The 19702-nt window shown below is 53.1% G+C and overlaps 1 protein-coding gene across 2 annotated transcripts; it reads left to right on the plus strand.

The window, feature by feature from the left end:
- The first annotated feature begins 424 nt into the window (after positions 1 to 424).
- Positions 425 to 16582, plus strand: NOM1 (nucleolar protein with MIF4G domain 1). 2 transcript variants are annotated; one of them, XM_019930251.3, is made up of 11 exons: positions 425 to 1520; positions 3038 to 3165; positions 3844 to 4039; positions 8058 to 8381; positions 9996 to 10106; positions 10834 to 11001; positions 11592 to 11713; positions 12501 to 12633; positions 13101 to 13232; positions 14940 to 15049; positions 15364 to 16582. In XM_019930251.3, the coding sequence occupies exons 1-11, from the start codon at positions 537 to 539 to the stop codon at positions 15536 to 15538; spliced, it is 2583 nt and encodes an 860-aa protein (XP_019785810.2). In that variant the 5' UTR covers positions 425 to 536; the 3' UTR covers positions 15539 to 16582. The 2 variants fall into 2 exon arrangements, with proteins under 2 accessions (XP_019785810.2, XP_019785809.2); XM_019930250.3 differs by having other exon boundaries at positions 3041 to 3165.
- The last annotated feature ends 3120 nt before the right edge of the window (positions 16583 to 19702 follow it).

The raw sequence follows: 19702 nt of genomic DNA on the forward strand, positions 1-19702 counted from the left end.
GGGCGGCTGTCCACGGAGCGGTAATCAGGGAACATCACCCCAGGGAAGCCCAGCAATCCTAATACGGGATAGGTGCGTCATTACGCGGAGTGCGGAGCGCGGAGGGACCTGAGGCCTGAGGTTGAGTGAAAGGAGCAGTGAGCTCAGGACCAAGCTTCCCGTGAGCAACACGCAGCAACACACCGCGTGGCTCCCATGGCTCCAGCCGCGCTCCACCCGCACACGCGTCCGCAAGGATCCACCCCCACCCCTACCCCTACCCCGTAAGCGCGGTTACTGCTGTGGAACGTCGTTAGGAGCCTTCTTTACCATAATCTCTAAAGTTTTCGTTTTTAAACGAGAATGTATTTGTGCTCATTCGGAAGTTACAGTTTACAGCCTCAAGAGCAGGCACCGTTTGCAGCCGTGCGGCTCCCTGCGCTGCCGCCCTCCCGCCAGCAGGGTGCGCCGCCCCGCGCAGCGCGCCGCTCTCCTCCCGGAAGTCTGGCCCCGACCGGAAGTCGCGCGTCGGCGCGTCCTGGAAAGTAGCGGCGTCTATGAGAGCTGCGGCCCAGTTCCCGAGCGGCTGCCGGGGGCACATGGCTCGTGGGAAGCGCCGCGCCGGGCGCGGGCCGCGCCGCGGACCTGGGGGCGGCGGGGAGGGGGCCCTGAAGCGGCTAAAGCTAGCAGTGGAGGAGTTCGTGCAGGCGACCTCGGAGGGCGAGACGCCCGGCGGCCGCGAGGGGCCCCGGGCTCAGGGACGCGTGCGCCCGGGCGGGAGGAAAAGCCGCAGGGAGCTGAGGAAGGAGAAGCGGCACCTGAGGAAGGCGCGCCGGCTCCAGAGGACGGCCGGCCCCGCGCAGGGCCCGGGCCCGGGCGGCGGCGGCGGCGGCGGCGGCGGAGCGAGCGGCCCCCGGGCGGAGGCGACGCAGGAGGAGGACGGCCAGCCGTCCCCACGGCGGGCCTCGCGGCCGTCCGAGGAGCTGCGACCTCCCCCGGTTCCGGCCAAGGCCGGCCAGGCCCAGGCCAGGGGTCCCCTCGGCAGGACCAAGGCCCCAGCAGCCGCAGCCCGGAAACGGGCACTTCTGGCGGCCAACGAGGAGGAGGACCGAGAGATCCGAAAGCTGGAGCGGTGCCTCGGCTTGAACAAGCGCAGAAAGAAGGGCGACGGAAGCTCCGTGCCTCTGAGCTTTGCCCGCGATGGGCTCGACTACATCCTGGGAGCCCTGGACTCTGGGAAGAGTAGTGGCTGGTATGAAAGCAGCAGTGAGGAGGAGGAGGAGGATGCGGGACAGGCACTCCCCGAAGGTGGCAGCGAGGACGAACGGGAGCAGCAGGATGCGGAAGACGAAGGCGAGCGGGCAGCAGACGCGGGAGCGCAGAGCGAGGGGGAGGACCCGCAGGTGGCGGGGGCGGGACAGCTGGAAGCCGGAGGAGCGGACCGGAGGGCGAAGGAGGGAGGGAGGAAGAAGAGAGTCCGTTTTGCCGAAGATGAAGACAGGAGTGAAAGTTCCGCGGAGGATGTTGACGCAAACGATAAGGTATTAGATTGTGAACAATCTGAGCCCTTTGGAATTTCCTTCAAAATAACGGGTGGGGGGCAGAACACGGGACAGAAGTGACACAGTTGATGTATTGATAATTGTTTGAGCTGAGTATGGGTCTGTCGGGTTAATTAAATTTCCACAATAAAGAGACAGAGAGAAAACATCCCTAGAGACCTTTCTATCCCAGGGACTTACCGGCCGTTCCCACCGTTGTACTAAGGCCACATCCTCACTCGGTTTACTGCCTCAGTCTCCAAACCTGACTTTGACTCCCCTCCCCCAAGCTTTGTTCCCACCTCCCGTGTACCCTGGGGACTCCTGCAACACCCCTGAGTCACCTCTGCCCACACCTAGTCCTTTTTCTGTCCAGCTGCTCCTGGGGTGGATCCTTCTAAAACACAGAGCTGATCTCCGAGACTCCCTTGGATAAAGTCTCACACTGACGACCAGGTTTAGAACCCACAGCAGAGCAGACAAGGCCTCACGCGCCGGCCCCTTGCCTGTTAAAACAGCTTCACCTGCACACGCACCTTGAAGGCGGCCTTATGGCGTTGCTTGTGTTTCCTTCTCCACTTCTCACCATTTCACCCTTCTGCCTCTGCGTACGTTATTTCTTCGTCTGCGAGGCCTTTCCGCGATTTCTCACTGTTTGTGTTTATCTGTGAAGGTCAGACATCTTGGGGAATCTTTTCCCCTCCTGAAGGATGTGAAGCGTCTTTCATTTCTGTCCCTGGTGCCTTAGCACCGGGCACTCTGAGCAGTGCCCAAGTGCTACCAGTTCCTCTCTTAGCACTTTAAGTTTTGACTATTCCCAAGTCTCTTTCACAGCCTGTGGCGGTGTAACTGACATACTAACGGGTGTCTTAAGATTAAGTTTCTGTGTATGAAAATGTGCTTTCTCCAGCTAAGCTTAAAGCCTGACAGCAAGGATCACGCCTTACAAATGTCTGTCTCCTAAAGGCTTGTCAGGGAGTGTTGGTCGGTGGTAATGACTTGTAATCCTCTCAGTTGAAAATCTAGGAAATAGTGAGCAGTGGGTTGATTTTGAGTTTATCATGTAAATTTAGATACTGGCTTTGGCAGGTTTGAAATGACTTTGGACCGCTTTTTCTCCAAAACTGGTGATACACTTAATTTAGGTGTTTGTGTGCTGCCGTGCCCACTGTGAACTGAGGCTGGCAGAAGTGTAGAATACGGGGCTCTGGCGGGTAGACAAGGGGGGCGGGGGCGCAGCCAAGTCTGAAGAGTTACAGAGGGAAAAGTAAGCTGATGAAATGTAGCGTTGATGTTAATGTAAATAATGATGTCCATCGTCCGGGCCATGGCGTGCTTGTCCAGGACTACTAGAGTGGGCACTCGGGAGATAGCTGATGTTCATGAAGCAGCAGTAGTCAGTAGTGACAGCCTCTCCCAGTTCTTGGGAATTTAATATCTAAGTGTGAGTGTAGCAAGGGGAAAGGTGGGCCGTAGTCAATGTACATTTTTTTGTAATTTATTTCTGTCCTTTCAAGCAGAGTCTTTGTGAAAATGGTGGAAAGTACATCCCACCCCACGTGAGGCGAGAAGAGGAGACAGTGGATGCCCAGAAAAAGGAAGAACTAGAGAGGCTCAAGAAACAGGTCAAAGGTCTGATTAACAGGTAACCTCGAGGCAGTGTATTGTGTAACTTCAAGAGATTGTCTCTTTCCTAAAAACACAGGAATGGTTCTGGGAATTAAACCAAAGCCTGCGTTGCCTTTTTTTTTTTTTTTTTTAATTTCTTTTTAGTTAAAACACTCTTCTTGGTGCATCCTGGAATTTTACTGGACGTGCCATTCGATGTTCAGAGTTAGCACAGCTGCAGTGCATATACATCCTCCCATCCCTACCCAGTAGAGCCCTTATCTCCATGTTAGGAAATAAAAGATCTTTGTGCCAGCAGAAAATGGAAAAGTTGGGATTTTTTCCAACAGTACATATGGATGTGCTAACGATGGTTCCCTCCCTCTGCCCGGGGAGATGGGGTAAGGATATCAGTGGAGTATCCGCATCATAGTCTCTGTGGTCTTGAAGGGAATCCTGCATGTGCCTTACTGTGGCTGCATTTCAGCTGGAAGGACAGCAGTTAATGTTATTTCAAGATTCCAGAAGATTCTGTGTTATGTGCATATATACTGGATTATTGGGACAGGATAAGAATTGTTCGTGGATCAAATACATACACAAAAGAGGATCTATTGGAAGTATTAATAACTTTTTCAATTTTTTTTAATTGACCTAAAAAAACAATTCTTGATTTGAAACAGCACTGTCGCTCTGTCTTTCCAACTGTCTGCAGGCTGAGTGAGCCGAACCTGGCCTCCATCAGTGGCCAGCTGGAGGAGCTGTACATGGGCCACAGCAGGAAGGACATGAATGACACTCTGACGGGCGTCCTCCTGAGCGCGTGCGCCCCGGACACGGCCATGCCCGCCAGGCTGGTGATGGAGCATGTCCTCTTGGTCAGCATTCTTCACTGCACAGTTGGCATCGAGGTAGGGCTGCCTCTCTCCAGCCATTAGCTGTCCAAGTGCTGCTTGTGTCAGTGATCAGCTGACACGGCTCAAGGCCACCTTGTCTGTATTGTATCATCCTAAACCACACTCGGCAGCTACGTGACGTTGGCCAACTTCTGCTTTTGCGCTTGGTCCCTTCTGACATGGCCTTATTGTCTGTTAGTTCTGTCACTCTGGGCTGACGTCGTGGACTTGCCTTCGTCTTCTCTGTATTCCCCATGGAAACAGTGACTGTTTCAGCTGTTCAGAGCGCAGGGCTTTGTGTTGAGCGAGAGGCCACCGGCATGTGAGGTAAAACTGGGCACGAAGCGAGGGGACACGTGACAGTGCCTGGGCTTGGAGCCTCGGTGCCCCTGGGTGGGCCACAGACCTGCCCGTGTCTGTGAAGTGGGGCCTTTGTCGGGATTCAGCGGACACCGCGTCTAAAGCATCTCCTGTGCGGTGCCTGGTACCCAGCAGGTGCTGCTGAGGAAATAGCATCCCCGTGCCATCCGGCCCGCCCCGTGTTCTTGGTCCTTGGTCAGTGACCCTTGTGTTGGCATCAGGGAGGCCCACCTCGTCCCGGGTCCTCTTTTGTCACCTCCCACAGTGAGATCGTAACCTTCCTTGTCAGCCTCCACTCCCTCCGCGTGGCCGCTTGCAGGTTGTTGAGGGAAATCGGTCTGGTTACAGGACTTTACACTGAGGTGGACAGACGCGTGAGTGAGTGAGTAGGCCAGCGAGGTGTAATTTTCCAGATGAGCTTTATATTTACCAGAGAACTCGATGATCCCTTAGGGTCTTTATGTGGGACAGTGTCTTTTAGTGGCTGGTGTTGAGCCCCTCTGCCTTCTGATTGCCCTCCTCCCAGGAACAGACCTCGGCAGCAAAGTGTCACTGCAGGTCTGATCCCCTGGTGTAAGTCCTCCGGACTCCCAGCAGGATGAGTGGGGCGGGTGTTTATTTAGCCCCGCTTTGCAAACGCAGCAAAGCCCCTGAAGGCCGGGCTGTGGACCTCCCCCTGCCGCGCACTCTTCACACCCCTCCCACTTTTCTAGGACTTGCTCACAATTATGGTCTTGAAAACCATTTGGGGTCTTACAGGGTGGGGCTGTCCAGGGCTTACTTTAAAGAGCACAGACTTTCCAGAAGGCCTTCTCCTTCCATCTGCTAGAGGCTCAGCAGTGAGGGCAGTGCTGGGCGGGGAGACCAGCCACCTGGTGACCTGCCTGCCCACCCTCCCCTGGGGGCTTGGTCTGGCGGCTTCAGGCTGGGAGGCTGGGAGCATATGCAGGAGCCTGGCCCGGGGAAGTGCTCGTTAAAGTAGTGCTTGTGAGCCGCTGCGTGGTTGGAGTTCCACCCTTCCTCCCACTGCAGGCTCCGTCACCCTCCCGAGAGAAACCTCTGGGCCACGCTTTTCTCCTCTAGCCGAGGTCATATTGTAAGAACTTGCTGTCAAAATTTTATTGAAATTTATTTTTATTTATTTATTTGGCTGGGCCGGGTCTTAGTCACAGCATGTGGGATCTTCATTACAGCGCGCGGGCTTCTCTCTAGTTGTGGCGCAGGAGCTCTGGAGCACGGGCTTACTTGCCCCATGGCACGTAGGATCTTAGTTCCCCGACCAGGGATTGAACGCACATCTCCTCCATTGGAAGGCAGGTTCTTTAACCACTGGACCACCAGGGAAGTCCCAGTGAGAACTTTGAAAGATGGCAACTCTGGGACCTCCTGGGCACAGGGAGGCGAGGACAGAGGAGGGGGCGTGGGCCCCGAGACTTCTGAACAGCAGACTCTCCTCAGCTAATCTGCACCAGCTGTTTAGGGAATTGCATAATTGTTTGATTTCTAAGGGCTGTGGGTCCCTTCTCTTCATTACAAAGCGTAATGGAATCACTGGATCCCTTCCTAGTGCCCTGTGATGGCCACGATTCATTCAGTGCCATTATAGGCTGTCCTAGTGCACCCCCGGTCCTCCTGGACCATCCCGGAGTACTTGACAATCAAAACGGTTTCAGCGCCTGCCGATGCAGGGAACACGGGTTCGTGCCCCGGTCCGGGAGGATCCCACATGCCGCGGAGCGGCTGGGCCCGTGAGCCATGGCCGCTGAGCCTGCGCGTCCGGAGCCTGTGCTCCGCAACGGGAGAGGCCACAGCAGTGAGAGGCCCGCGTACCGCAAAAAAAAAAAAAACGGTTTCAATACATACAGCATTTCATTGAATTACAGAAAAGGCCGTAGACCCTGACCACCTACACAATATCAGGAATCCCCTGCATTTGAAAATGGGAGATTATTGGTCCCACTTCTCATTTAAACCTTCACTAACAGCATGAGGGACAGCTGAAGTGATCATTCCAGGGCAAGTTGTGAGGGGACTTCAGCTAGCGACAGCCACTAAAACTGGTGCCAGAGGAGGCTGAGCTGCCCCAACTCTGGTTCCACTGAACTTCTCTCAGGCCTGTGATGAGAAAAGCATCCTCACAGGAATCCATGCAAAGAGGAGCGTGAGTTACGAAGCCGTGGTGTCAGCTACTGAGTTGCTTCTGAGTCGCTGAAAAATCAAAACTCAGGTCTGTGCCGATTTGTGTTAAAATCCCCAAGTCAGAATTAATTTATTTGTTTAAATAACTTCAGCAATGTGAATGTTATTCCTATTTTTTAATGCTATACTCTTATATTTTATTTTGAAGACATTAAATGGAATCTGTGATTTTGACAGATTTTGATATGATTAAATAATTCCATTTGTGTGATTGAAAACATACCTGAGTATATTTTATACCTGAATTTTTCTTGATGTCCGCAGAATTCTAATTTCTATTTTAAAGTTGTATTTGAATGTAATATAGTGGTCATGATAGGAGAGTATATTCTTCAGGTTTATCTTTAGAGAAGAGGCTTGAATTGGGAGTTAATAGGTTAAAGTTGTTTATTCTCAGGTCTTCAGAAACTAAAGAACACATCCAGTCTGTCAGAGCTGCCTCTGCGAAGTCACTCTTCCCTCCTGCCGATCTGGTGCCTTTCTCTGGGCTCCTCTAGCATTTATGTTGTTGCGTTTTGGCAGTGACGTGTATGTTTTCCTGCGACACTCTGTCCGGTTGATCTCATCCTCACCCGGGATTTTAACTACCACTCCTGCTTCTATGACCAGCCCTGCCCAGGTGTCCTACGGTTCAGGCTTTATAAGGCTTTTTTTTCTTTTTTTTCCCCCCAACCTCGTGTCTTGTGGGATCTCAGTTCCCCGGCCAGGGCTTGAACCTGTGCCCCTGCGGTGGAAGCGCGGAGCGCTAACCGCTGGACGGCGGGGAAGCCCATAGGTTACAGTGATTCCACCCAGCCTGCACTTCTGCTGCTGCTCACGGATGAACCGTCCCCGTCAGAAGCTCGGTCAGCTGCTGTTACGCAGAAGGTTGATCTTTCCCGTCCAGTGAGTGGCCACACCCTCTAGTTCTGTCACTGGGTGACTCTTGGGCCCGGTCCGCCTTCAAGGGTCCAGCACGGCTGCGGTGATCCGCGTCCCCGTGTCTCAGCTGGAGAGTCGCCATCGCTCTGCCACCGCCGGGCACCCACTCCCGCCTTCTTCCTCCAGGCCCAACCAGGCTGGAGAAGTGAGCCATGTTGGATAGTAGTGCATTTTTAGAGACACGGATGTGTCCTTAACATTCTTGACGATTTCATTTTTCCAAGGGACCAGAATGGCTGCTGGCCGGAACAGCACCTCGTTGATTCTAAGGACAAGATGGTGCACTTCGAGGGAAGGTGTGCGCTGGGCACCCTGCTCTGCGTCATTTGTGGTGTGGTGTTTTCCTCTGTAAAGCACTGGGCACTCACACTTGTGTTTTTAGAGGTTTTGCCCTGCTGGAGTTCGTATTCTGCCACATGTACGTTTTATGTGTTCATTTTAAAAGTACTAATTCTTTCAACATGCGTTGAAGTTAAAAGAAGGACCCCTGAGAATGACTTGCTAACTTGATTCTTACACGTTTGCAGTAACGTTTTTTCTGTTCTTCATCCAGGTCGGTGCGCACTTTTTGGAGGCTGTGGTGAGGAAGTTTGCTGACGTCTATAAAAGCGGATGTGACGGGAAAGAGTGTGACAACCTGTTCACCATCATCGCCCATTTATATAACTTCCACGTGGTGCAGTCTCTCCTCATCTTTGACATTTTGAGAAAACTTATTGGAACTTTCACAGAAAAAGATATCGAACTGATCCTGTTAATGCTGAAAAATGTGGGCTTTTCCTTGAGAAAAGATGATGCTTTGTCGCTTAAGGAACTGATCACTGAGGCCCAGGCCAAAGCCAGCGGGGCAGGCGGAAAGTTCCGGGACCAGACCAGGGTATGAGTGCGTCACCTGCCCGGCTTCCTAACTGCCTAAACGCTCACACTGACCAGAACTTAAACACGAGTATCTGGGGTGAATATTGCATTTCATCTCGTAATGAGCCCTGTTATCTTCTGCCTCATCTGGTTTTGTGGCTTCATCTTCAAGGTGTGAGCAAACCTTGCGTCTTTACTCTTGTGAATTTAAGAATCGATCTATTTAACATTCAGCCATTCAGAAGAGGTTTACTGGGAAGGCGAGGGGCCGGGGGGTGGGGCGGTTAGCCCACTCGGCCTTCTAGCTCTTCCACTCGGCAGCGAAGGGACCGAGGCTTCCAGGCCTCGGTTTCCCCGTCTGGAAAGTGGGGCTCATGGTGGCTACCTTGTTTGCTGGTCTGCAGACTTGAGGGGCACGGGAGAGTCATGGGAACCCCTGGGCGGGGCAAGGGCTCATTTGAGGAAAAAGGAAAGTGTCCCTGTGGGGAGGCATCAGGGGCGCAGGGCAGGGGCCGGCCTCGGGGCCTCGTAAACCTCGCAGGGAACTGGGATTTTATCCCAGAGGCACGTGAAGGGCTCTGAGCAGATTTTCATGCTGAGGTCACTTTGGCTACAACTAGGAAAGAGAGAAGCCACCTCGGGGGTTGGGGCGGTGATCAGCAGAGTTGCAGTGGACCTGGGTTTAGGACATAGCGGTGGCCAGACTTGGTGGGGGGAAGGGGAGGGGGGGGGTCAGAGGTCACCCCAGGTACCAGCTTGGCCCTGCAGGTGGGCAGTAGTTTGTTCAGGAGACGCAGACTGGACAGGAAGACTGGCCCATTTTTAAAATGCTGAGGTGAGGGCTCGGGTTAGCTGTGAGGAGGGAGGTGTAGGCCGAGCCCCCTGAGGGTCCTGGGGGCCGCGGAGGTGGTGGTGGAGTTGCTGTGTAAGGGGGCGGGGTGCGGCTCCAGGTGGGAGAGGAAGATCATGGGGGCGGGTCCCAGCGAAGACCCTGTCCCTGTGTTGAATGCTCGGGGGTCACGTTTAAAACAGACACGGCAGACACAGGCATTTGGCTCGGGCTGGCCTGAAGCTGGAGGAGCTGGGCTGGGGGGTGACTGGGTGGGTTTGGAGTCCTTGAGCGCTGACAGAAACGTCCTAAAACTGATCGTGTGACGGCTGCACAGCCCCGAGTGTGCTCAGTGGACGCTTGGCATGTGAGTTATGTCTCAGCTGAAGTGAACGTTGGGGGGAGTCTCAGACAGGGTCTGTGAGAAGTCTTTGTGCTGTCCTTGAAAGTCTTCTCTAAGTACAATGTCATTTCCAGTTTAAAAGTTAGGAAAGCAAAAAGGCCAGGAGTGGGAAGGGGTTGCAGACGCGGTGGGGAAGGAGTGCGACTGAGACCAGGGGCCAGTGGGGGTGGAAGGGCGCGCAGCCCGGGCGTGTTCTTGGCCCGCGGGGCGGGAGAGGGATTTCTGTTCTCGGCCGGGGAGGCCTGGGCGGCTGCTGAGGTTGGTGCAGCCTCTCCCAGAGGCGCCCGTGCCCCGTCCTGGGCGGCGGTGACCATGTGCGCAGAGGCGGTGTGTTTCTCCCCACGGTGAAGCGTCCTTGGTTTCCGGCGTTTGAGATAATGGCTTTTCGCGTCTGTCTCCAGGTTCGCTTCATGCTGGAGACGCTGCTGGCCCTGAAGAACAACGACGTGCGGAAGATCCCAGGCTACGACCCCGAGCCCCTGGAGAGGCTGCGGAAGCTGCAGAGAGCCCTGGTAGGCACCCTCCTTCCCGGCCGCCTGCGCTGCCGGGTCTGCGCCAACCCCCGTGAAGTTCCGGAGGGCGGTGGAGCCACAGGTCAGGTGCCTGCTCAGTTAGCGGGGATTCCCAGACGTGAAAGGCAACTGCACGTTTCTGTGGGGCGACCCTCCCTGTGAGCTGCGTGCGCCCCACGCTGAGCCCTCCGCCCTTGGCCGCGCCAGAGAATTGCGGGAGGACCTCTGATCACTTTGGAACAGGGCCCGGGCCGGGGTCCCACCAGGACCAGGGAGGCCAGCCTGGGGAGTGGGGGGCTCGTCTGTTTAAGCTCCCCAGAGCTTCTCAGCGTGGGGCCCACGGGCGAGCCCTTCGGCCTGGGCACCAGTCAGACCCAGAGTGGCCTCCTCCGGCAGGTCCCAGGCACCTGCTGGTGGAGTCCTCACTGCCGGCCCTTGGGGCGCGCCTCCTGCCTGAGTCTGAGCCTCTCTCCCCACCCCCACCCCGTGACAGCTGTTCTAAGACAAGCGTTTTGGGTGATAGACCCACAAAGCCCAAGCACACACTCTGAGAATTTACCTCGAACTTTGGCATCATTCCTAACTGGTTAGCTGTCCCAGCTGTCAGTGACCCATCACAGCTCTCACGCACCAGAAACGCTGTTACCCGAGCTGGAAAGAGCCAGGGTCGCTGTTGCCCAGGCTCTGAGCTGCCGCGGCCTCCCCTGGCTGCTGTTTTCTCAATCAGCTGCGAGGCGCTGGCTCGGGGACAGAGACTCAGCTCCGCGTCTCCTGGGACAGCATCCTGAACGCCGAGCGGACCGGGCGCTGGTGGATCGTGGGGTCCGCCTGGAGTGGCGCCCCGATGATCGACAGCGGTCAGCAGAAGACCCCGCGGAAGCAGCTCACGGGGACGGTACGTGACCCGTGCTCGCCACCACCGAGCATGTGACCTGTGTCCCCACGCGGCTTTCCCTGGGTTTATTTGAAGACCTTATAGAAGTAGCTGCTGCTTTGTGACATCATTTAATTCCATTTCTGTTATTTCCTTTTAAAGTCTCAAAATGTTAGGAAAGGGACTTCAACGTTGAGTGGAGTGAGGGGACCGCAGGACGATCACTCAGGCCTCCTGGCCTCCCCGCCCTCCCCGCTGTCCTGGCCCCCCTCCCCCCGGCCACAGCGCTTACCTCTCACCTCTCCTTCATTCCACTGGTACTTGGACTGGCAGACCCGCTGCTCCCGCGAAGCCTCCCAGATCCAGCGGTTTTCTCCTCGCGGGCTTGCTTTGCCTCTTGCTGGTTTTCCTTTGTGGGGTGCCGGGGGGGTTGCTCAGGAATAAAGGGTCCGCGTTTACATACGTGTGTTTACGCACACCTTACAGTTAGCCTTGGTCAAGCCACAGAGTTACACATATTACTTCTTAGAAACTTAGTGACTACGCTAAACCAAAGAACAACTTTCACCGAAACGTCTGTATGACCTACGCCCGGTCGTCCCTCTTTTCAGGTTAGCTCGAAGATACTGGAGCTCGCCCGAAAGCAGAGAATGAACACTGACATCAGGAGAAACATATTTTGTACAGTTATGACTAGTGAAGACTTTCTGGATGCATTCGAGAAGCTCCTGAAGTAAGCCTGTGTGCGAGCCTCTGCTCTGTTGTTGAGTTGGGGGCCCTGCCCCTTCCCACCCGCTGCCCCACGCCACGGGCTGCAGTCCAGCTCCTGCTAACTGACCGCTGGTAGCTCCAGATTAGGACAGTTTATGATCTGTTTTGATTGGAAAACATCAGGTAACCACCCGACAGTTCCCGGTGGCTGCTGTTTGTCATGAGTTGCTTGAAGCCTTCCTGTTAAAGTTGTCTTTCCGATTACGTCTAAATTAAACTTCCTGTTTAATTTAGTTGTAATTATATTACAACTTCTATAATTAGTTGTAATGAGATTGAAAAGCATCTGTGTACAAAGTACGTCTAAAAAGTCTAATAATTAATTTTCCTTTATTTGCTTCAAGTTCAGAAGGAAATGCAGGGGAAATGCTGTAGGACTACGAATCCTTGTCCACAGTCAACACTGTGCACTAAAAGGATGGATTTTACTGCGTGCAAACCAGACCATACGTTTTAGGAAAAAAAAAAAACAAGAAGGGCCCACAGCTGAGGCCCTGTTTCTTGTTGGTCGGTCACCAGTGACAGGCCTTTGTAGAGCCTGGGGTCACCTCATTCTGCCACGTTGTTGGAAACCCTGAGGCCAGAGGCTGGGACACGGCCTGGAGTTCCAGTCCTGCTACCTGGCCCTGTCTACTCGGCCCACTTAACCAAACTGCCAGACAGGATGTGTTCCTCTGAGAGATTTCTGCCTTCAAGCTGTTGAAGTTCGGCAAATTGAAGGTTTAGCCCTCGCTCTTCCTGTCTTACAGGCTGGGGCTTAAGGATCAGCAGGAGAGAGAAATCGTTCATGTCCTCATAGACTGCTGTCTGCAAGAGAGAACGTACAACCCTTTCTATGCATTCCTGGCGGGCAAGTTCTGTGACTACGCGAGGAGCTTTCAGGTGACAGCTGGGAGGCAGGCTGCCTGTGTCCCACTCTCCTGTCTAACCACTCTGGCTGACTCGGCCCACCTGGGATGCGGGCCCTGAGTCAGGGGCCACCCCGGCCAAGAGCTGTGTGCAGAGAGTCGCACAACCTGAGCCGTGTCCCCATGTCACCTTTCCCTGTCACAAATGAGGGGTCACGACCCACTTAATCGGCGAGTGCCTCTGGTTTATGTTGCACCATCTTTTTCTAATGTTTCTGCTGATTTAAGGGAAAATACTGTAATAGAAAGAAATTACTGTGAAGCTATTTCAAACTACTGTATATAGGAAAGGAGAGTGTAGTTGCTTCTAAAAAGTCTTGATTTTTAGGATATTTTAAGTAATTGAATACAGTACCTTTGGATTATATTTTTAGTGATTTATTCTAATAATTTGTTGAATTTTACCTTTTTTTGTTGTTGTTTTTCTTTATTTTATATTAGATGACATTCCAGTTCAGCATATGGGACAAATTTCGGGACTTAGAAACTCTGCCAGCCACTAACTTCTCTAATTTGGTTCACCTGGTGGCCCACTTGTTGAAGACCAAGTCACTGCCGCTTTCCATTCTAAAGGTGTGTGTAACGTGCGAGCTGATTTGAAGCGCTGAAAGTGATAGCGTGCGCTTGAGCCTTGAGCCCCGGGGGTGCGCGGGGGCGCCGACCCCCTGCACAGTCGTAGCCCGAGTGTAACTTTACAGTTGGCCTCCAAATCCTGGTTCCACACGTGATGATTCAACCAACTTTGGAGCGTGTGGTCCTGCAGTGCGTATTTAGTGAAAAATATCCTCATGTAGGTGGACTGCACAGTCCAAAGCCGAGTTCGGGGGCCAGGTGTAATTCTGTATGTTTGGTACCTTAAGAATATGCGTTTCCTTAGATCCTGACTCACCTGGAAAACACTCTCATTATCAGACCATCACAGGAAATCGCCAGACGAGCACGCGGTGTAAATTTGCCGGGTAGCTCAAGGCGCCATCGCGGTTGTCTGCTCCTTTACGTGAATCAGTCTCGGGACTTCGGTGCGTGTACAGGCCATCATGAGTCCCGCGGCGGCCGCTGCTCCGTCAGGAAGAAGTGGGGATGTGGGAGCTGTACAGAAGCTGTGCTTCTGCCACTCCTCCCTTGGCTGTGGCACGTCCTTTAGAGCAGGGGCATCGTCGCCCCTGCTGAATTCCCACGTTGACTCGTCAGAGACGATGAAACGCAGATGCTCTGGAGGTGGTCCGGGGTGGGCAGCAAAGCCTAGACATGAGAGGCGGGTTACGGTGGCCTGGGCAGTAGGACCTCGGGGGTCTGGGGGTCCTGAGGGTGTGGACTGTGGGAGAAGCTGAGGGGCAGGCATAGCTGGGGGCCCGGCCTCTTGCCTTCCGCTTCCCGATCCTTGGGACAGGCTAGGCTGCGGTTTCCCGTCTGTGCTGATGTGTTTGTTCACCAGAGCGCCGGTCGAGTTAACTGCATGTTCCCTAGAGATGTGCCCTTGGGTTTTGGCTACTGTACTGAAAAGGAGGGCCAGAGCCTCGTCCCACATTCCAGAACTGGGGAGAACTTACAACACGGAGAGCTAGTGCCTTCTCCTTGCTGGGGGGAGTCTTGCCTTCAGTTCACTTGAGTTTGAGCTCAGAATGGAACAGGATGTGGCATGTCCCCCAGATGCAGCAGGTCCTGGAGACTCCTTGAGGCAGCCCGGCCCCTCCGTACCTCACGGGGCTCTGGCTGTAGGCAGCACTCTGGCTGTATGTGTCTGCATGTGGTTAACCAGGCTTTTGATGTCCTTTTACAGTTATTTAATTTGGCATAAGGTTGAAATTTATCCATGTTGATATCTGCAGTTCTGTCCTTAGGTTTTATTACTGCTGTATAGTATTCCACTGTATAAGTATACTATGATTGTCATATATAGGAATTAGTCTCTTCTGGGTCTAAATTGTGTGTGTGTGTGTATGTGTATGGTTTTAATTAGGGGATAGTTTCTTTAAGGCATGGAGATAATCTACGTTTCAACCCCAGGAATGAGATTCCTGATTCGCTAGGTACCCATCAGCCCCCTGGACCTGACTCAGCACTGCCGAGTTGCTCTCACCAGTGGTGTGCACGCCCTGCAGCAGTGCACCAGCGGTCCCAGGGCCCCGCGTCAAATGACAGCTGTTCATTTTATAAAACTGGAAATAGCCTTAGTTGAGGGGCAAGGGGAGCGATAGTTTTTTACTCAAACTATAGTCAGAAATCACTGCAGAGTTGGCTCCACAGTGTAACTTTATTATTTTTTATCCGGACTGTTAGGTCGTTGAATTCAGTGAATTGGACAAACCCAGAGTCCACTTTTTACGAAAAGTGTTACATATGCTGCTCATGGAAACGGAAGTTGAAGACCTTGGTTTAATTTTTGGAAGGTTTGTTCCCAGCTCTCTCGATAAAACGTGGGAAAGAGGAGAGAAATTGTTTTCACCTGTGTTGTTTTATAAAAGCAAGTTTGTTGTACTTACATGTAGTTTTTCAGTTTTAATTTTAATAATATCCTGAACATTAATTTGGGGAACATGAGACTTGCCTAATAGCAAACAGAAAATGATTTCTGACAGATAGGATATTAAGTTCTTACTTGAGAATTCTGACCAGATGGAAACTAGGTATGTCCCCTGCTTCGGGGTCCCTAGGGCTGAGACGGGGGCCGGCTGGTCACTGACGCGTGTCCCTTCCTCCTCAGGGTGTCCGACAGCCCCGCGCTGGGCCTGCTGCGGGAGGGCCTGAAGCTCTTCATCAGCCACTTCCTGCTGAAGGGCGGGCAGGCCCACGGGGGCGCCAAGGAGGCCAGCGCACTGCGGGAGAGAGCCGAGCTCTGCGCCGGGGCCCTGCAGGGGAGGGCGTCCCTGAGGCCGTAGCCGGGGCCAGGGGCCAAGGGGTGCTCATTCGCCTGCGATGTGGGGCCGCAGCACAGTCTGTCGTATTTAAAATACTCTTATTTTGGGGCTACCCTGGTGGCGCAGTGGTTGAGAGTCCGCCTGCCGATGCAGGGGACATGGGTTCGTGCCGCGGTCCGGGAAGATCCCACATGCCGCGGAGCGGCTGGGCCCATGAGCCGTGGCCTCTGGGCCTGCGTGTCTGGAGCCTGTGCTCCACAACGGGAGAGGCCACAACGGTGAGAGGCCCACCTACCGCAAAAAAAAAACAAAAACAAACCAAAAAACAACTCTATTTCGGTATTTGTGTTTTGAACTGTCTTCAAATACCTATGTTTATATCTCTAGGAGGCAGGGGAGAGGGAGGGAGGGGCGGGCCCCGGGCAGCGATGATGCTGCCCAGGGGGTGTGCCAGTGCCTAATTTTCTAACAGACAAGCCTCTAGAGGGTGCAGTTACAAAGAAATGGATGGCGTTTTTATTTATCTTTTATGTATTGGTTAAAAGTTCAGAAACCGTCAGTTAAACATTCCTGAGGTTTGATTATTTCAAGTACTTGGAAGGCACGTGTTCTGGAAGAGTCAGCAGTTGACTCAAGCCTTGCAGGTGTGGGTGCAGCACAGCGGGGGGACGATCCTGGTTCCTCACCTGAAGTTCTGACGTGGGAAAGGACATCTTCCTTCCCCGCGAGTGTCTGTCACTTAGACCCATCGAGTCCAGGTGTGATGCACCTTCCCGAACAACTTTGAAGTCACCAGACAGACACTGGACACAGCAGGTGCCCGCCTGCTGAGCGGTGTTCTCAGGATATAAACACGCACGGAACAGAAGCGCCTGCGAGGGATGAATGTTCAGGATGCACCTAAGATATAGCGGCTCTCTCCCTCCCTTCCTGTGCTCATGGACAGAGAGAAAGCAGGTGAAGCAAAGCGTTCATTGTTGGGTGAAGTTTATACACATGAAGTATATTTTTATAGTATTTCCTTAAGTTTTAAGTTATTGCAAAATAAACAATTTTCATAAAGCATTCATATGCAGAACACATTCTTCAGAGGTCTAAAACGTTCCAGTGTCTTTTCATGAAAATAATTAACCTAATTCAAATCACTTCTGCCCCTTTTGTAAAAAATAATAATAATAATTAGGCCTTACTGTAAAGCAGTGACACTGCTTCTGTTGGTTTACTTCACTGGTGAGGTGCCCCTGGGTTAGCGGGAAGAGCCGGAAGGGATGGAGGGAAGGCCCTGCTTGTTGACCGTGACCAGAGCCTGCGTCCTGGGCCTGGGTGGCAGTGGCATCAGTCACCGAGAGCTCTGGGCACAAGGCTGCTGACCTGTGGGCACAGACAGCATCCCGGCCGAGATGTCACGGCAGGATGCTGTGCGTCCCCTTCAGGTGTTACTTGGTGTGGTGGGATTCAGCACCCGACATTTGCTCTTGACTCTCAGCCCGTCTGTAATTCAGTTTCAACTTTTCCAGTTGTGTGTGTGGCTGTTTTTTGTGCTCAGGCTGTGGTGTCTCTGAATTACGTCAGCTCAAAGCCTCTCTTTAGGAGGACCCGAGTAAGAGTTGGGACTTGGTCGCAGCCAACGTTTGCTGGGGGCCTCCTGGGTGCCACACGTGGAGTTGAGACCTGGGGCAGCTTGAAGTGTTCAAAACCATCATTTAACAGGACAGGTCCTGTAGTCAAAGAGTGATGGGGACAGCCAGCTATTCCCAGCGCTCAGGGACGGAGAGCTTTTCAAAGGACGTGACGTTGGGACGTGACGTGCTCTTCCAAGAGGGGCTGAGGGGGCACTCGGAGGACACGAGGGCACCAGCAGGGGGTCGAGAGTGTGGAGCCTGGCCGTGTGGGGCCCTGGGACCCAGGACAGACAGCAGGACAGGCACTTGCAACCTGGTTGTGAAGGACCACTTTCTCCATGCTGAGGAGTTGGGGATTTATCTGCTCAACCACAGGAAACCATCGAAGGATTATTGCCAAGGAAGTCAGATCATCGAAGTTGTTTTCGAGAATACTGCTGGACGAAGGAAGGTGGTGGGTCAGCATGTGGGCAGGCTGGTGGCAGAGACCAGGTAGGTGGTCCTCGTGACCTTCCAGGCGGAAGTGATGGTTCCCGCCTAGGAGAGCAGCCGTGCGAAGGAAGACTGGAGACGTTTCCGATGGACACGCACGGGAAGTTGGTGCCTTTCAGTGAAGAGGGGGAGGGGCGCGGGTGGGGGGCAGTTCGGGACGCCCCCGGTGGCTTGCCAACATCGGGGTCGGGGTTGAGGGTGCAAACACACCACTGGAGCTGGGGGCAGGGAGTTGGAACCCCTCGAGGAGACTTGAGTTACGAGGAGAAAGCCAAGACCAGGATGCTGGGCGCTCCCCATGCAGAGAGCAGAAACCGAGGGAGGGCCTGGAAACGGGCCCGGGAGTTGGGCTTTGGGGATCATCAGCCAGCAATTCAGACCCATCCTGGGGGTAGTAGCTCTGTAACAGCGGAGGCAACTCCAGGCAGCAGCCACACGTGAACAAAGATGCTGTGAGCCTCCGGGGGCCTCACGTCTTCCCCGAGTGCGAAGCACGAGCAGGTGTGTAGGGAACACCTCCATGCACACATGTTCAGAGAGTGTAACGAAAGGTCAGTAAAACTTAGATTTTTCTTGGGAAAGTAATATTGGCCTGGGAATCGGGAGTTTTCTCTTTCTCACCCTTACATTTCGTATCACATCATATTCTACATTGACAGAGCTGGCGGGAAAGGGGTCAAGTTCACAAGATGACATTTATCTTGAGTGGCGCTGAATAAATGATGAAAAATGATGTTTGCATGATAAGATGATGAAAGGGAAAATGGGGACCAGTTTAAAATGTTCTAAGCCTGCAAAGGTGACTTCAGAACACCCAGGGTTGTGTGTGTTTGGAAAACAATGCCTTGTGTGTGTCCACCGGCCTCGGGAGCAGAGCGATTTTGACCTTGAGCACGTCCAAAGCAAGACACATGGCCACGGCCTCTGGGGGTTATCGCGTCGGCACTTTCCCACTCTCAAATACCAGTCTGCAGGAGATTGACCCCCACTCCCGCCCCCAGCGTGGTCTGTGTCCTTTATTCCCGCCCTGGGGACCCAGCCAGCGGTCCCTTTCCTCCCTCTCCTGCGCTCACGCCCACCTGGGTCTGCTCCTGCAGACCAGAGTGGTGGCAGGGGACGCCCCTTGAGGGCCCAGTGAAATATGATACCCAGGCGGGATTCACTTCAGGCCGAGGTAAAAATGATGAAGAGCATTTGAAAATTATTTTCTATAGAAAACCGTTTAAAATGGACTATTTGTTTCATTTTACTTTGTCAGAAGTGTTTCCAAAGAAAGAGGGCAAATTCTTCTGCTTTTATTTTTATGGTTTGCCCATTGTTAACACTTGCCACATTTGCTTTTTCTCTTTTTTATATCTAATCCACATCCATTTATGCACACACACGTTTTGATGGCATCGACTGGAAGTACAGACATCATGACACGTGACTCCCGACCCCTCATTCTCCATTCCTGGTGATGCCATTACCGCACCTGAGAACATGAATATGCATTTAGTGACAGAGTCCAGCAGACAATTCCGTTTTCATACTGCCAGTTGTTTGAAACTGAATTTTCTATAGCTGTTTTTTTCCTAGACAAAATACAATCAAGGTTCAAACATTACATTTCCTTTTATTTCTCTTCTAGTATACAACACCCACCCCCGTCTAAAATTTCTCACGAAACTGGGCTTTGAAGAGTCCTGGCCGTTGTCACAACAAATCCTGGTGGGCTCCACGTAACCATGGTTGGGAAAATCACAGCCCGGTGACACTGGCGTCTCGGGACAGACAGTACGAAGCTCACAACTGGCCACGCTAATTACAGTCGAGGCCAGCAGACCTCCCCAGGGCAAAGGTACGTTTTTACCTTTGTAATTATTAAGGGAAATTAATCACCAAAAGTTAAGGACATCTTACAAAGGAAAAAAATGTGGCAAAACGTGTGTTTCCTGTTCCCACCAATATTTCGCCTAGTGGGTCAGGCAGGCGTTAATGATCCTTGCCAGGATCAATTATTACTTGCAAAATGGTCATTTTCTAGTCCTGTCATCCCTCCTACATTATTAACTGGCATTCTTCTTTAAAA

Source organism: Tursiops truncatus, chromosome 9, assembly GCF_011762595.2.
Source record: "Tursiops truncatus isolate mTurTru1 chromosome 9, mTurTru1.mat.Y, whole genome shotgun sequence".
In the NCBI taxonomy this organism is placed as follows: Eukaryota; Metazoa; Chordata; class Mammalia; order Artiodactyla; family Delphinidae; genus Tursiops; species Tursiops truncatus.

Bases quoted from the DNA above. Each gene is read 5' to 3' on its own strand.
- NOM1 (XM_019930251.3), top strand. From the start codon at position 537: ATGAGAGCTGCGGCCCAGTTCCCGAGCGGCTGCCGGGGGCACATGGCT. The intron at 10,107-10,833 runs GTAGGCACCCTC...TTTCTCAATCAG, and splicing joins GGAAGCTGCAGAGAGCCCTG to CTGCGAGGCGCTGGCTCGGG. The intron at 11,002-11,591 runs GTACGTGACCCG...CCCTCTTTTCAG, and splicing joins GGAAGCAGCTCACGGGGACG to GTTAGCTCGAAGATACTGGA.